Source organism: Acyrthosiphon pisum, chromosome A3 (genome assembly GCF_005508785.2).
Source record: "Acyrthosiphon pisum isolate AL4f chromosome A3, pea_aphid_22Mar2018_4r6ur, whole genome shotgun sequence".
Taxonomy (NCBI): Eukaryota; Metazoa; Arthropoda; class Insecta; order Hemiptera; family Aphididae; genus Acyrthosiphon; species Acyrthosiphon pisum.
This window is the reverse complement of record NC_042496.1, coordinates 37,453,234-37,471,835: the sequence shown is the minus strand read 5'-3', so window position 1 is coordinate 37,471,835 and position 18,602 is coordinate 37,453,234. Positions and strand designations below refer to the sequence as shown.

At 33.1% G+C, this 18,602-nt stretch overlaps 1 protein-coding gene across 2 annotated transcripts in view; it reads right to left on the bottom strand.

Annotated features, from left to right (window-relative positions):
* Positions 1-113: 113 nt before the first annotated feature.
* Positions 114-18,602, bottom strand: part of LOC100159582 — a 69,579-nt gene continuing 51,090 nt past the window's right edge. For both annotated transcript variants that reach the window (XM_029491465.1, XM_016800977.2), the window contains 17 exons: positions 10,276-10,444; positions 10,089-10,202; positions 9,511-9,759; positions 9,317-9,436; positions 9,098-9,237; positions 8,765-8,984; positions 8,600-8,677; positions 8,148-8,252; positions 7,952-8,081; positions 7,249-7,385; positions 7,084-7,169; positions 6,652-6,985; positions 6,359-6,556; positions 6,059-6,272; positions 4,853-5,445; positions 3,909-4,061; positions 114-1,374 (listed from right to left, as the gene is read on the bottom strand). In XM_029491465.1, coding sequence (XP_029347325.1) covers positions 1,030-1,374; positions 3,909-4,061; positions 4,853-5,445; positions 6,059-6,272; positions 6,359-6,556; positions 6,652-6,985; positions 7,084-7,169; positions 7,249-7,385; positions 7,952-8,081; positions 8,148-8,252; positions 8,600-8,677; positions 8,765-8,984; positions 9,098-9,237; positions 9,317-9,436; positions 9,511-9,759; positions 10,089-10,202; positions 10,276-10,444 — 3,385 coding nt within the window. In that variant the 3' untranslated portion in view covers positions 114-1,029. The remainder of the gene's footprint in view (positions 1,375-3,908; positions 4,062-4,852; positions 5,446-6,058; positions 6,273-6,358; positions 6,557-6,651; positions 6,986-7,083; positions 7,170-7,248; positions 7,386-7,951; positions 8,082-8,147; positions 8,253-8,599; positions 8,678-8,764; positions 8,985-9,097; positions 9,238-9,316; positions 9,437-9,510; positions 9,760-10,088; positions 10,203-10,275; positions 10,445-18,602) is intronic.

Sequence of the window (18,602 nt, the reverse complement as noted above, 5' to 3'; positions counted from 1 at the left end):
TTATTATTATTTATTACTATGATATAATATATATATCGTTAATTTTTTTTCACGTGAAATCGAACTAGTTCCGTATGGTATTAAGTGCACTGCGAAAATATTAATTATTTTGATTAATTGACATGCCATTTATTTAACGTGGGATTAAAACTAGACATTTTTTTTTATCTTTTTTAAAAAACAACCTTATTTATGTTTCTTACAAATCACATTATATAATATATTATTATCATGTATCATATGCGTATATTCGAAAAACGAACAGACCGAATTATTTTCTAAAATTTGACTAGATTTAATGCTACAATTTTACAATAATAATGATAATGACAATTGATAATAATAATAAAAAGAAACAAATAAAAACAATAATAATAATAATAATAATAATAAAAAATAAAAACATGTAGAGATACTATAAGATAATTCTCGGCGGGTACGACGACTGCGCGTGTCGTTTCACGTGCGCGACATACCCTAACCGACGGTACCCGTAAACCTGGATGCCCTATTTAATGTTATATTATTATATTTGGTCTTGGAAATCCAACGAACGGATTGAGTGCATATAAATCGATAACAATATATTACCTTATAATATAACAATTATATATTAAATTATATTATAATAATATATTGTTGGATGTAACGATGATCGATAGTATACCCATACAGACATAACAGCGATTTAATTTCGTGATCTGGCGCACGTACGACGATACACATACTGACATTATTATAATATGCTATTCAACCTAATACGTAACCTATAATACTTATAGATATTATATTGTAATTAAAACGATTTTTTGGCTTCGACTTACACGTTAATAATAAAAAAACAAACAAATAAACAAACTTGAGGCTCGTCCTACCTAATAATTATATTATGTACATAAAAAATGAACCAATCGGATTTATTTTCCTCCTCCGTTTTCCGGTTTTCCGTTGCACGCCGACGAAACTACGGTGGACACTTCTTCGCATCGACACCTAGTCGGGACCCGCGGCCCCGACCGACGTTCGCCGTCATGGCGAGAACACCCGGAGGCTGCGCAAAAGTTTCGCCAGCACGTTGGCCAGGCCCTCGGCGTGCCTGGTGAGCGTTTCCGTGCACACGTCCGTGTCCACGAGGAGGCCGTGGAACGTGCGCAGAACGTCGGCCACCTTGAGTATGAGGTTGCGGGTCTGCAGCGGCGACGACGTGTGCCTGGTCATGTTGCCGCTGAGCACGGTCATCCGGCGCAGTTGCGTGACGCACTGCGACAGGTTCGCCTGGAACTCGGCGCTCTTCGGGTTCATGTAGCACCGGATCAGGGTCTTCGAGGACGTCACCAACTGCCTGGCTTCTTGGCACAGTATGTCCTTGGCTTCCTGGATTTGGGCCGCGCGCAAAAAAAAAATTAATGCCATGCCATACAATATATAATATCGTGTGCAGTTGTTCAAGTTTGTGTCGGGGAGGAGAACCCCCCTAACCCGACCCCACCCTCTCCTACACCCACCCGCTTCCAACTTTGGAAATTGTGTGTGGAAGGTATATGTACGTCTTATGCCTCGCCACTTGACCTGCAACTAATACACCTGCTCAGTGATCGAGAGCTTGCCGCGATAAATGTCTTGGCGAACGTCCACAAACGCTTTTAGATATCCCGAGACACATATATATTTTATGCTCTACCACGGTCTGTATAACACTATATGTAGGTGCTGTAAACCTCGTTTATTGTATATAATATATATACTGAAATTTAATTTATATCTTTACACCTAATGCGTTCGATTGCGTTCGATCATTTCGTGTACTTGCAGAATAGTAGCTACGGATATTAGTAGGTACATTATAATATTACTATAAATACTGAGATTTGTTCGACAAGCTGTATATTATGTTCGTACTCAAAGTTTTAAAACGTGAACTATGTGGGCATTTAATTAGTTAATAATTTCTCGTCGAGTTCCTTTGCTTTTTTTTTTAGATCTAAGGGTTGTCAGGGATAAAATCATACTATGAATTATTATAAATCAAAAACAGTATTGTTGCGCCGTTTTGGTATAATTATATACAGAGGGGCTTGTCGAAATAAAAGACAACATGTATCAACTCGACTAAAATCGGATTAAATTAATTCTTCGAGTTCATATTTCACACGAAAACAAAAGTGTCCCAATCCTATATAGTCGTGTAACTCGCTGTGTTATAATTACAACAACTTTTTCGTTCGCTAATGACGCCAATCGTACTCAGTGTTTTTAATAACACCTACCTACATCGAATATGGGCGGACGGATATAACAATAGTGCGACGAATAGTGAGACTTTATTATTATTATATTAAAAGTTTCGCGCAGTGCAGGTTTAATAATTGCCTAGAAAATTTAAGACTCGCTAGTGCGACACGAGCAAAACTTTCGAGCGGAATAACACGTAATGATGTTATCACGCTGCAATAGGTGTGTACAGACAGAGTGCAGGGTGACATAACCTCTCACACATTTCATGTAATATGAATAATGTAATATGTTTAGGTACTACAACCGCATATCGCTATTATTATACACAACTTACTATTAACAAATCAAATATGTACCTACCTAATAGAAATATTAACATTGGCTATAAAATACAAACATTATTGAAAACGAAAACAAACACATTTAATTTTAGATTCTATAACCAAATGCCTAACCGTTTTTAGTTTTACAATAATTTTTATTGTTTTTCTGAGAAAAACTTTTCCAATATAGAAGTCTTGTTCCAATTTTCAGTAAACATTTTACCTAATTGGTATCTTTTAGAGGTAATTTTTCGATATTATCAACAAATGCGTAGCATTGTGAAATTTATGTTTGAAAAACTATCAAAAAATGACGAGAAACATGAATACTTCATTTTGGTCAATACGAGTTTTGTTATCTTTTGACAATTACGATAATAAATGATTCTTAAATTCTGAAATTTACACAGCATAATAATACGTAATTTAGTACTGTACATTAATTACGGTGTTAAAATTATTTTTTAAATGTTATGGTTTTTATTCACTAAATATAATATTTATTCCTTCATTCATTGATATCGTGGTTTTATTATGTTATATCATAATAAACACATTGAATAAATAACTATGACATCAATAATTATATGTATATATTACACCCAAGATCAAAATTATATTGTTTTATTGAATGATGCAATGAATTGACATTGCTTTTAAGAGGTCTGTCACACCGCCATATTGTGTTGTCTCCGTATTACACACGTACTACATATATAGACAAAACGCGTTTACGAAGTTTGAGTAGAACTCGTTCAATTTTGGTGTTAGAATAAAAATACCCATTACGAAATTAAAAGCTGACTTGGAGGGCAAGACGGTGAGTTTTTTTTAAAAAAAGTTTTAATTTTGAAAAGTCAAAGGTATTTTAAAAATGTTTTCAACGATATAATGAACGTTATATTTGGTATAATGGAAAAACGCAACGACTTGCCCTCAGAAATATTGTCGCAATTCAATTTTAGAATAGGTATTTTTCTCTGTAGAACCGAAATCGAGCGAGTTCTACTCTGACTGCGTAAATGCTTTATTTGTCTATGTCGAACGTGTCCGTATAAGACGGAGACAACACATGCGGGTGTGACGTACTGACGTCCTCTTAATTACAATAAATAAATTACAGTGACCTAGTCAACGATGAGGTACCTAACCTAACCTAACCTATATTTTCTCGAACTTACAGTACATAGCGAGTTTCACGGTTTTTTTAATTTTCATTTTTCAGCATAAAAGGTGAGGTTATATAATTTTCCGAAATCATATTACACTGAGAAAAAAATTACTGACAAGCACAGCGAGATTTGATATATAACCTAAAATATGGTAGATGCATATAATGTGATTAGTTACCTGGAACTTGGTCTCGTCCAGATGCGTGCCACCTCCTTGAGCTTGGGCCGTGTTACACTGTTCGCCGAACTCGTTCAGTCTGCCCGTCAATTCGTTGATGACAGCCACCGCGTCCCTGTTGGTCGAATAGCAACCGTTCCGCATCAGCGTTTCCTGTATCCCGCAAAATGTATTATAATATTATATTATGTGGGGCAACACAAATAAAAACCTTGGAAAGTATATTATTACAATCAGTTGTGGACCAAAAGGACCAAGCATACGGGATCATGAAAAGTTTTTCAAAAAAAACCACACAATTACGAAAGTAACCAAATACTTGTCCACAAAGCCTTAATGCAGGCACACAGTCGTCCTAAAATAAGTTTGGATTTCTTATTGTCTTATCTTAGTTAGATCAACAAGTTTGGACATTCAATTATCAAAATTTGACTTTAATAATGTAAACGGTTCTCAATCTTACAACTAATTATTCTTTCTTAGATAAATAAATTGGAAAAGTTGTTCGTAGGATCTAAAGTAAGCACAAATCAAGACGTTGAAATTACGTTTTCAATATCAAAATGCAAGAAATGTTTGATTTTAATATTTATAAGGATTTATAATGTAACAGAAGATTCTTCGTAAGTCGATCTTACTTGAATCAAATTAAAAAGTTTAACGCAAAGCCACGTGCTCATATTTCAATAACGTATGGGTGGCATACTGCAGGTGGCGATTTTCCCTAAAAACACGATGTTTCCTAATCGGGTAAAAGATGATAGAAACCGTACGAGTAAAAATGTGAATACATAATATACGAATCGTCGATAAAAATATATAGCATAATATACTAAAACCAAACTTCTAAATCAACATTCTAAAAACCAACGAATAGCAATAATATGGGCCTAGATTCAAAATTATAGATCGTACACAATATTATGCACATTATAGCTACAAACCTGCGACGGCATCGGCGGAAGCGGCGGTTTCGTCGACAGCGTCGAGTCCACCCTGGGCGGGACCTTGGGTTTGACGCGGGGTAGCGTCATGTTCTGAGCCCGGGTGGGCAAGCACGGTGGCTGTGAGTCGGGGCTCCGCTGTCTGGGCCTCGAACAGCACGAGAAACCGGGCAGCGTCTTCTCGCTGGTGGCCGTGCACGGACCGTCCGGCGTGGTGGCCGCGCTGGCGGATGTCCCGGCGGCAGGGGTTCTCGTCTGGCTGACGCTTCGGCGGCGGCGGTCGTCCGTCTCGTCACCCGCGGAGTCCGATCGTCGGTGTTGGTGTTGGTGCGGGTGTTCGGCGTCGCCGTCTGCTGCGGCCGTCGACATCAATACCGATGGCGGTACCACCGCTTTGGGAGGGGGTGGTGGTATTATGAACGACGATATCTCTTCGGACGTTAACACCACATTGGATCGCTTCTCTTCTGGCCGCCCGTCACCGGAAGTCTGTAGCAAGGGCGGTGGGGGTATGGTCATCGTGGCCAAGAACGACTCTAGGTCCAGGCTCATGAGATTCGTGTGGTTTTTGAACCCGTTATCCAGTACAGAGTCTATATTTCATAGAAAAAGCCACTTAGTATAAGAACCTAAGTCGAGAGAGTATACCAGGGGATCCATTTAACGTAGGGCACTCATTATTTCAAAAACTAAATAAACGTTTTTGAAAATATTTGTTTTACTTAATTGTAAGTCATTAAGAACAAAATCGTTTTCTGAAAAAACATATTTTTACCAGTTTTATAGTTATTTCGTACACTACGCGCTGTGACGTAATGCGACCTTAGCGGCCACATCACAAAAATAATGTAAGTACTTATCTTTATACTAGTTCTATAAATGGAAAAATACGATAGTTGGGTGTACAAATGTATTGTATTATACCTAGCCTACTTCGACGTAAGAACGCGTATAGAAGTTTTTACGTAACATACAGATTTGTAATATTATTATAATACGTGCTGATCAATACGGCAGTTTAAATTAGATTGAAATGTTTCAGACAAATATATAGCGTTTGTCTTCAAAGTTCGAAACCGTAAAAAAAATTTGCAAATTTAGAAAGTAAACTTTTTTTTCACATTTTATCACATCAACCTTGAGTTGTTCATCACCGAATGTGCATATCCCATGTACTATTATAATTTATAACCCACATACGTGTACCTAAAAATCGATCCGCGTTTTGCTGGTGGTCGTAGTCCGCGAACAGCGTCGGCGGCAGACTGCACTGACTGCCGGAGTTGGAACCGTTCGTTTGGTTGATCTTCGCCTCTTCAATGGGTGGCGGTATCAACGTCAAGTCTATCAAGTCCGGTTCCAAGTACAAACTGCTCCTGGGCAACGACCGGTTGTCCTCTTGCAGGTTTTTCCACAGTTCCTGCGGTCACGATGATTATTACATATAAATTTATACACGTCTAAGTCCCACGCACACTCCGTCCGTCGACCCGAGCAGTCACTCACCTGCAGGGCTTCGTGTCCCGAACTCGCGGCCAGCCCTTCCGGACTGTGCAGCCCGAAACTCATGTCAGAGTCCCTGTTGGAATTCCGCTCTCGGTGCGAAGGGCTGGTCGACGGCGTGTTGACGGACTCCGTGTCGCTCTCTAGATCTCCTAAGTTCAACGCTTGGACTGCAGCGGTTATGCTGTCCTCGGTGCCCTTCTATAATATAAATGTATACACACACAACACACAATCAAAAACTGGAGACAATGGCTATGATATGAGACTTGGATCGACCGAAATATTTTACGCACTTGAGCTAATAACAGTAGCGAATCGCTGTGTTTCAACTGTCCCAGGTTGGTCGGAGGTGGCGGCAACGACACCGAACCGTCGGACGATATGTGAGAACCGTCCGAGTCGCTGGATTCACGCTGATGTCTGTTGAGATATTGTTCCGAGTTTTCCACCAACTCTTGCATCTCGGCCACTCTCCTCAGCACCTCTTCGTTATGGGTGTCTACAAAGGTATTGTCGCTTTCCAATATTTCCATGGAAACTACGCTTTGAACGTCGATTCCCGATTTATCTTTTATATCGCCGTTCGATTTGTACCCTAAATGACCGTTTTGATGTTTTTTCAAAGACCTATACGAACAACGATATTATCACAATATTATTAGGTGGCATTGGTACGCATGCTTACTTATAAATTTGTCTCAAAAACTATACGAATAAACACTTACATTGTATTCATGTTGTTGTCTACATTTCCGTTTTGCATACCAGTCCATATTGTTCTATTCAAAGATCCGTAATCATTGGGTTTGAGCTAAAAATAATTATGGTTTAAACTTCTAATCATATACCACATATATATATATATATATAGATATTATGTGTATACCGACCATTTCGTGTTTGAACGGAGTGTACATTGGACAAAAAGAAAAATTTGTCAACTTTTCTTGTTCTTTGGCGTTCATGGTCGATGGGCCGTAACTCCAAAGTGATGGTTTCACAATATGGTGAGAATAATATTGGGGTGCTAAAACAATAATATATATTGTGTTAATTTTACTGACGCACGATTATAATAGTCGGTTTTTTGGGATAGTAAAATGTATAATTTGTAAAAAAAAAATTATATGGTTTTCCAAGTTATTTGATTTTAAGTGGGTAGAATGTAGATACAATAGATACTGGATATAAGATATAGGCATACAGGTGACATTTCCTTCAAAAAAAATTAGCATATTTATTAAATAGATTTTCATATCGTCACTAATACACTTCTACTTATACTTCCACATTGACTAATTATATACGAATATATAATTATTACTAATCCTATAATACTCATGAATAATAATTCTTATATTTTATATAGGATTTTATATCTATGCAGTGATAGTGATATGATTGTTTAGAAGTCATAACACAGCAAATTGCAAAATAGATTTTACCTAAACACCTATATTCTAATAATATCTAATTTTTTCTGTGACTCTTTTCAGTTTAATTCGAACAAAATGGTACCTATACTGTTATAGAAACAGAATATAGGCATATTCAACAAAAATATGTATTAGTAAAACAGTTATTATTGCTTACCACTATCCGTGTGTAATAAATCGCCTTCCCGGTCGATTGGCAAATTCATAGTCATCAAAAGTTTAAAATAGCCTTTTAAAACAAGTATAAATTCGTCGGTATCGCGGTCCTCCATACAAAAACTGACTTCCTAAAGGAATATTCACTCAACATTAATACCGAAATGATAAAGTTTTTCAATAGCTATTGTGTTTACCTTTTGTACTGTGTTTTGTAAATACAACGTCACCGTACTTGAAATTTGATCGTCTTTTTGTACTTTTACCATCGTTACTTGTTCAATATCTGCCAGAGGCACTGGCTGAATATAAGAAAAATCAATAATATTCAGTAAATAAAGGCGATAATTTCACGAAAGTTTATAAACTAATCCTTATTTCCACTTAACATCGATCGAACAATACGTAGAAATAAATGTAATTTTGTTCATATTGAGCAAAAACTGTTCCGGAACTCCGTTGCGAAAATTACAATATAACTTTAATCTATATATATTGCAGTTAACGCGTATCTCAGTTTATATTTTATACAGACACGAACGAAAGTATGCCAAGCAAAGCGAGGAGAATACTACTCTTTATATTTATGGCCAACATATTTTTTTTCGTACGCAGTCGATAGAAATGTATTAAATTATGAGACGCTTACCATACTGTTGCGCAGTCCCACGATCTGACTAATTCCCATTTTAGGGCTGACTAGAATCACCGTTTCCAAGTTGCAATCCTGCGGCGGCACACACAACATACACCATTATCATTAATTTTATATTAAAATTGAATTCGCCCAAACCATTGTAAATGATGCACTTACGCGGACGTTGGTGGAGAAACATTTTGCGCCGTAACTGGGCAATTCGGAAATTATGGTCAAGTAATAAAGTTTCGCCTGTAACGCCGTAAGTGTTTTGTAATTGGTACCCGTCATTGTCTGGTTGAGTTTCAACAAATGTGTAAGTAGCTTCCGCAATTCCTTCCGTTTCATCGACTCCATGAGCGATATGGGCACAAACTTTTCTAATCCAAACTCACGTCTACATAATATATTATTAATTAATAACTACGCATAATTGATAGAATTGCATTGGGCTTAACTTTTTTTTTAAATTTAATTTATTGATGAATCATCTATAATATATGTACTTACTCGATAGCTTTGACCGTGACCTTACAATAGGGAATATTGTTGGCCATAGCATGTTGGTGGATATGTAACGCGGCTAACCGCAGAGCTATGTCGTACTTGAGTTCCGGGGCATAGCGTTCTTGAACCACGTCATTACAACACTTAAGATGGGAAAAAATGATATCAGTCACAAGGAGAGCGATCTCGAGTATTATATCAATTGGATTGGGTAAGACTTACTTGTAAGTACAAGTACTCAAATGCGTTCAGATCTTTTTGAGCCAAATCGCAAGCGTCTCTGGGCACGAATGCCACTCGGAATAAACATCTGAGATTATGGGAGCCTGGCCTCGACGCAACCTTTTGGCACGAAATTATCGATGTATTCAAATTGAAATATTATGTGAATAATATAAAATAATTGAGACGCTTACCCTGGCCAAAGTGTGTTCGGGGTCCAGTAACGTGAGTTTATGTCTGCGGAGGCTTTTGACTTGTTCGAGAACTAACGCAAAGTGCTCCCCGGCCTTAATGCACAGTTTGTTTTGCAACGAAGACACGACATCCTTTACTTTGGTCGTGGAGTCGTATTTGAATGATTTGGTCTGTCCGTTTTCCAGGAACACTTTGAGCACATTAGGTAACAAGGCTATGTTCGGGTCACCTCCACTGAACGCAGACACCTTCATAATAATAATACAATATTATATTATTATGTTATGTTGAATTATGTATATAAACGGTTTTGATAATATCACTGCGCCCACCACCGCTTTTATACATGAAATACATATTGCAAAACGTAATATTAATGTCTGTGCTATATAATATAGGTACCACGCCTATAAGTCATCCGTAAGTAATACGATTATAATATTATTATTATTACATTAATGTCGATCGATTTATTCAAAACGCGACTACCTATACCGGATTTCACATTATAATCTGTGTGTATAAACTTTACGTTAAATTATTATACTATTGTAGCGATTCAGCGATTGTAACTCACCGGACATAATGGAGAACCGTTTACGAGAACTCCTTCCGCAAAACGTACCCTAGATGGATTAGATTTGAGTTTGGCTTTTTTTGCTGAACTCAACAAAGCCGACTTCCTGGCCGACTGCAATCAAATATAAAGTAATATTATTACCATTTACTGGTTGCACACGGTAAAAATTGTGATAAAAACTCACATTGTCGAGTGGAGGCTGACACACTAGTAAAGTGATTGTCTCGTTACAAGACCTCACCAGTTGTATTACGTAATCCCTAAGACCATTTTGAACATCTTCATCGTTTATCTGAAGAATTTGATCACCAGGTAAAAGTTTAGTGTCACTAGGTCCTCCCTCAGTGACGAACCTGTAAACAAAAAATATTGTAAATATACGTCATATAGTTCACTATTAATTTATAATGCAGTTAATTAATAAAATCAAACATAATAACAATAAGTAGGTAATTAGTGGGAGTTCAACATGAAATGAAAAACGTAATTGAAATTACCTATAAAAAGTTAAATAGATAATATTATATTATAAAGCTTTTCCGATTACATTGAATTCAATGTGTTTTTAATTTCAGTATGATGAACTGTCCAGCCTATTGGATAGGTAACTAAAATATGATTATAATTAACAATGTAGTTAGAGATACTTATTTAAATTTTGTTCAAATTAGAAATCAATTTTTTATCCCGGTATAAATGATAATGTAATAGACGAAACTAATACTTATTATTTGATTTAATAATATTATGAAAAAACGTGTCAGTTTAAAAGTAAGCATAGAATATTATATACCTAATAAGATTTCACGCATTAAAATTCCGATCAGCTATCGCAAAAAAAAAAGCAAAATAATTAAACGAAATTCGAACTGTATATTTAAATTTCGAGTTGTCTCATAAATAATGTATAGGCACGCTTGTCCGAATTGATAAATATTTTTTAATGAAATACGTTTTTAAAATTAAAATCCTCCGATTGGACTTGCAGAAGTTTACTGCCTGTATTATAATAAAGAAACAAACGCATAACAATATTATACAAAATTGAAAATTGACGCAAAAAGATGACGTAAAATACCTTCAACAATATGTCATATACACGTCATATTAATATATTATATTTATCAAATAAATGTATAATATAGTCATATACTCCTGCATAATGTGGGTACTGGGTACCTACACATAAGTAAGTAACACATTATCAATAATTATTATCTCCTTTTATAAGTAACACACTGCCCTCAGCAGGCGGGGACGAATATAGTGTGCTCGTTTGGATGTTAGGTACCTACAATATTATGTTCTAGTCTCCACTATTTATCGAACCTGGCAAATTATTTTTTATATTCACAAAGCGTCGTCGCAATCGCCTGGTGGGCAGCAACAACAACAACAACAACAGTAATAGTAATAATAATTACAATAAAAATATGACGTGTACAGGTGTTTTGGACATTTTAACGATTGGATTTATGACGTAGATATAATAAGAATACATATATAATAATATAAAATATTATACCTACCTATATATAACATATTATAACATAATGTATAGAATTTCAGCACAACAATATACGGTCGGGACCATATTTGTACGAGTTTAAATGGAAAACGTCACTGCAAGTATTATACCACCGTTCTTCGGTTGAGAGCGTTTTCGCTTGTGTCGTGTTCGCGTTTAGTAAATTAATTGTTGTTCCTGCAATTGTGGATTCTCGACGATTCCGTCGAAAACGACTCCAACAGTTGTTCTGAATTGGATATTTATTAAAACGTGCGTAGGTACTCATATAATACGACGGTATTGCGGTATTACAACACTGCAGAGTGGTGTGCGTTTATGCGGAAGGTGGCCACGAACGGGGAAATCTATACATGCGCCGGAAAACTTTTTCGTTTTGTGAATATTAATATTATATAATTTGTCACAATTTGGGCGCACTTTATACCTATTTTTACATAAAAGTTTATTGCGCTGTTAATTAATGTACTATCATCGATCATCAGACTTATTTAGACATATTCGATATACCTATATTCTCATATCTGAATTTTCAAAGCAACAATATTGATTTAATTTTGCGAAATTCGTTAAAAATATTTTAAAAATAAATAAAAACTGTTTTCCGTAATAAATACATTTAATTTTATTTTTAACATTAATCAACGGCTATTACCAATATTGTTAATAACTTCGATTTAATTATAAAATTGAATTTATTAGGTATGCGTATATCTTCTGTAACGGGCATGTTGTAATTTTCACCGAACGATGTCTATAATATCCCCTACTGGAACGTGCAGGTATTGGTGCCGAGCAGTCATGTTAAGTATTCCAATACTTGAATTTAAAATACTTTTCAATAATTACTTTTTAATGAGTGTATTTTAAATGCTCTCAAAATATGTATTGTATATAAATTTGTATTTTATCCCAAAATACTAAATACTTTTTTTTTAATTTTACCGTCGCTGTCGTAGGTATTTCAACAAACAATATTTTTGTTTCATATATTACAACTTAAATATTTGTCTTAAAATAATATTTTATAAATTTATAATGCTTCTGAGAATTTTTAAGATTTCATTAAATATGCGCAGATGACACAATACCTAAAATGCATATCTACCTTGCTGATGTTTAACTGGGCAATATAATAGGTATGTGACATCTGGAATTATTGAACCATTGTAATAATAAGTACCCATCTATTAATTATTTAGTTAAAATGTTAGTTTAGTTAAAACTACAAACATTTTAACAAAAAGTACTTGTAAAGTATTTTTAATACTTTAAAAATGTATCTATTTGTATTTATATTCAAATACTTTTTAAAGACAGTATTCGAATACGTATTTAAAATATAAATGACATCAAATATTTAAAAACATTGGTATTCTAAATACATTTGAAAAATATTTTAGGATAATTAATTTCAAAACAAAAACGAAGATATCGCCACATCGGTCCCGGAATAATGAAGTATTATGTGATTTAATAATGACACACCGAGTTGAAAATATTCAAATATAATCTATCGGCTATCACCTGGTACAGTGGTACCTATATAATATTTATTATTTTTTAAATTATTTTAGAATAACGTCAAAAAGAAAACAGTACTTACAGTATAATAAAAAAATTTAATGATATAGGAATTGGTAGATTATTTTTTTTTTTATTATTTATCTTTATGTCATTTTAGCGGAATTAAATTATAATACAATAATAATAATAATAATAATAATAATAATAATAATAGGAGTTGATGCGTATTCCAACTGAGCTAAGCTCAATATTATACTATACACATTATAATATTAACAAAATAATTTTGACCTCAACTTGCTTTGCAGGATCATAAAATAAATCGAATTCTTTTATTTCATTGCAAGAGGACAATAATCTATTGAGTGGTGACTCAAGTCCATAATTTCAACGGTGTGCCCGTATAGAATAAGCAGGTTGCAGAGCGGAGAGAAAACTTTAGCACATTAATTGGTATCAAGGTCAACCTATTTTATTGTTTAGAGGATTATAAGTCCATAGTACGTCAATAAATTGTCTTCTTAACTCTACATTTTTCAATTTAAATTCATTAGCAAATAGCAATAATATTATAATTTATATTATACTCTAATCACTCATCCTGTCTGTCCAACTTCCATCGTAGGACACGTATATAAAACGTATTTTTATGCGTTCAAGTTTTTCAACTAAACCAAACTAATATGGGTTCCAAATCACGGAACCAATACGCACATTATAAGTTATTATTATTATTCTACTTTCTATACTACATTGTCAAATGTTTTCCTATATCTATACAAAATACAAACTACATATAAAATATATTACATTATTGTAATATTATGCTGCATACTAGGTTATAGTTGGTACAAATCATTTTTAACATAAAAAAAAAGGAATTTAATTTTCATTAAAATATGATAAACTGGCTAAAGTATATTATAATATCGTTTTTTGTATACGTTTTGCTTATATTATTACTCTACAGTGGGTAGGTAATTTACGTTGAAATTAATTGAATAGGTTAGTCAGTTTTAACCGTCTCTAATCGATTTTTCGTAATTTTAATAAACTTTTATAATTAAACTGCATAGTCAATTACAGTCTCTAATATTTATTATTTAGTATATACATCACGGTTATATTTATCTATGTATAGGTATCATGCTATTATGTGCCTTTCAAAAATATCGTTTTTAATCGTAGGAACAAAATAACCCAGACGGCACACGTATTGCATTTTATTTATCGGACATCGGTACATTATTTTATAATTTTTTTATTCAAGAGAAAAATAACCTTCGGTATCGTGGCCAATTTTTTTTTTATATTTTTGCCATATTATTGTTTGTGACATTTTTTTTTTAGAAGAATATAATAATTCATTTATAATATTATTAATAGTAATATCATTGATTATAAATATTAGTAATTATTATCAATGGTAGTGGGTAGTAATGACAAATGTACAAAGTGTATACATTAAATTAATTAATCCAATCCGGTTTCCTGGAGTAAGGATATGACGTTAGATATTGGTATATTATTATGTAGGATTTATTAAATTGCAACAAATAACAAGTTTACGAAAAAAAAAAAATTAACTCACTCAAAATAAGAATTGTCGATTACAATCGCAAATTCAAAAACGTAATATTTACAACTATTATAATATAGTATGATGAGATGCCTAATTACCATAAGCCATTAATCCATATTTAGATATATATATACCTGAATATATTCAGAAAAATTAAATTGCAGACAGCTCAGAAAAAGAAAATTAACGACTATTGTTGGAATTGAAGATTTGTTCGTTTTTGGCCCATATTAGCAAATACCTATAATAATAATACAATAATTTATGATTGACACTAATTGCCAGGAAAATATTGTACACTTATACAGTCATACGCGTGATACGTCATATTATACACATTAAGTATTAATATTAAGGTGCCGATGCCATTTTGTCCTCAAAAATATACTCTGCGGGTAATAACGATACCGCCTTGTACTTTGTAGAATCAACCAAATTTCATAATTTTTTTTTTAATTACTAGAGGGAAATACTTTACAGCGTACATCGATCTCTGATTTTCAATATTTTATTCTCAAACTTTATAATATGTCAAAAAAAAAATAATACAAGATAAAAAGCATATTTTACAATTTTTTTAATATAATTATTTTAAATAAATTTTACTACAAAATTAGAGATCGATGCGGGCTGTAGGAAGTCTTCTTCTTTCAGATAAAAAAACTAGTCATCAAAAATTCGACAATTCTACAAAGCCTGAGAGTTATTCCCATGAAGTAATTTTTTCGATATAATACACCCTGTCGACCTCCCCTAAATAGGTATCGCGTATAGTAGATTAGTGGAAAAGTATTATAATTGACGTGGCAACTAAACTATGACATTTTATCTTCACATTTTATTGAATTTCAGAAAATTTGAAAATCTGGCACCGGACCCCTTCAATACATAATAATATACAAACGTAGGTAGGTACATACTAATCGTACTGCTCTATCCAATCACGACTATGACCATTGACCAGCAGCTATAATGAAGACGATTTGTGTTTTGCAAATACTGTCTGAACGAGTTTGAAAACATTGCGTTATTATATTATATTGTTATGTGTAAATAGCAAACAAAGTTTACGATACAACTAATCATATTTTGTAATATTTTTTATCTTTATCTTTTCGTTTGAATATAATTATAGTTGTGTTATTATTATTAATATTACGTTATTATGCTATTTAGTTATAGACTTTTGTAATATTTGTTTCGTGTTCTTTTCTTTAAAACATAATATAGCTACGTTATTACTATTATTATTATTAATTTTACGTTATATTTTATATTATTATCGAACGCTGAAAGTCTGCGATGAATTACCAACACGCTGTTGTACATATTTAACCCGTCATCCGGTGTTATCAATTTATTTTTAAATATTTACGGTATGGTTTATCATTAATAACGATTTTCTTTTTGACAGAAAACAGTTGCTAATCGGTTTTAGAAATTAATTGCTATACCACATCGTACTTGTACAATATGCAGATATTGTTGGTACAGGTATAAGTATATACAAATAGCTAGGTACCTACTTGTAAGTTTGTAACAAAATGGAAAATTGGCTTTATCAAAATATTAACGATTACATTAATAAAAAAAATATATCTCTAATAAATCATTAATTTTTTTCTGGCTCTCAATTAATTTACACGAAATAATAACATGTACATAACTTCTAGTGATGTATTTTTTTTAGTTCTATTTTTTCATACTTAAAACAACAAAATCAATTTTTATCTCGGCAAGCCTCATATTTTTAGCATAATCTGACTAATATTTCAATAGGTTGTAATTTTCTTTCTCGTTCATTAGAATTTAAAACAAAACAAACGTTGAATCGTATTTTGATGCCTAGGTAGGATGTAGAAACCTAATAAATAGTACCTTTATACATACTGGCTTTCGACTTTCGGTGACACATCGAATTTATTGACCAATTTCATTGGTTCCGGCAGGTAATATATATTTATACCTAATTTACATTAGATTACTTTTCGGTACCGATGTTTATAATGATGACATATACCGGATATACCGGTTAAAGTGACCAAACGTCAATATGTATATCCATCCAATTTATATTGTATGCATAATGTAAAATTGTAAACGTCGATTAAAATATACATTGTAATATTGTGCTATTATCTATACATATTGTGTCTCACGACTCGCGTGATCGTAAGTTTTTTAGTTATTATTATTATGTATATATCGTATAATATAAATATATCTATAAAGGTGTTCACGGCAGATTTAAAAACAAACATTATATTTTTTGGTAACATATATTATACACCATGTAGGCGACTTACATAATTCTAGAGCCATGATATATAGAGGTATAATATTATGATTTCCTACCTATAAATTTTCGATAATATTCTAAACAATCAATATTTTAGTTTGTTGCGAAGAATAAGTATACATATAGTATACAGTTCTCGCCCCGTTGCCATAAAAACGTCAAAACTAACGACAATGTATATACATATACCGCGGCGCGCGCGTTTAATACCTTACGAACTGGGTCAATCACAAATTGACATTCGGTTATTTACGGCCGTGTAAGCTATTATTTTGTCTACGAAATGTACACACTTACACTCGCACGCATGCACTGACGCGTACAAAAATAATATAGATCCTTTTGTGCAAATCGAATTGGACACGGGGAAAAAAAATCCGAATCGTACACACGGGCAGGAGAATTTTTTTGACAACCGAATGTGTTGTGGACCGTGTGTGTTTTCCAATTTTTTTTTTTCATTATTATTCGGTAGAAGCCATACATATAATAGTGATGATAATAATAATAATAATAATAATAATAATAATAATAATAATAACAATAGGAAATCTCTATTTTATCTCGCATGTCTTGTAGACGACTACCTGCTCGATCTCCTTAGTGACCGGGGGGGGGGGGGGGACGACCCCATTGTAAACACACTGCATATTATACACGCTACACACACACAAGTACACGACTTATGCATTCTTCTTCTTCTTCTTATTATTATTATTAGTAAATCTGACCGTCTATAACTACAGCACGTTGAGAGACTACGATATATGTCGTCGGACCGATCGGCGGATTACCCGCAAGATACGAACATAAATATCTCGCGGCTAAAAACACTACCTAGCTACTACAATATTATAATAATAATATATAGGTATACGTATACCATATATCATATAAAAAAACCATTATTGTATTGTATAATATTATAATATTATATTATTTTAACCTTAAATGATAATATCATACGTATTTGTAATTTTTATACAAATACAAGAAACATAATATTCTTTAATGCTTTATTGAATAAATTAAATAATAATATGCTATATAATTATCTAAGTATAAGGTACTCAAAGCCCAAAGGTTGACGAAACGTAGGTAGGGACGTCTACAAATTATTTTATTATATTATATTTATTGACATAGCTCAGTGTGTAGTGAATATCGCGGAATCGCGTTAAACGGTACACTGACTTTGATGAGGTTTTTTTCCATTTATAAATGAGTATATAGTTATTAATTACTCATGGATCAGGTCTTATAAGAATGGGATTATATGGACAATTTTGGAAATGATTGTGTTTTGTTTGTTTGTTATATGCTATGTAATATGATTATTGTATCCATTAATATATTTTTATAATTTTAAGCTGGAGAACGAAAGTTTCTATCTTTTTCTAGTAAAATTAGAAAGAAAATAGTTAAACCCTAGCCGATATTTTAATTTTAATTTGTTTTGTTTTAAAACAATTATTACAATATTGTTTTGTAAAATTAAACATTTGTCACATAATAATAATATAATGGTATTACCTTCTACAAATATCGATATTATGATTTATAATCCTTCTGCAT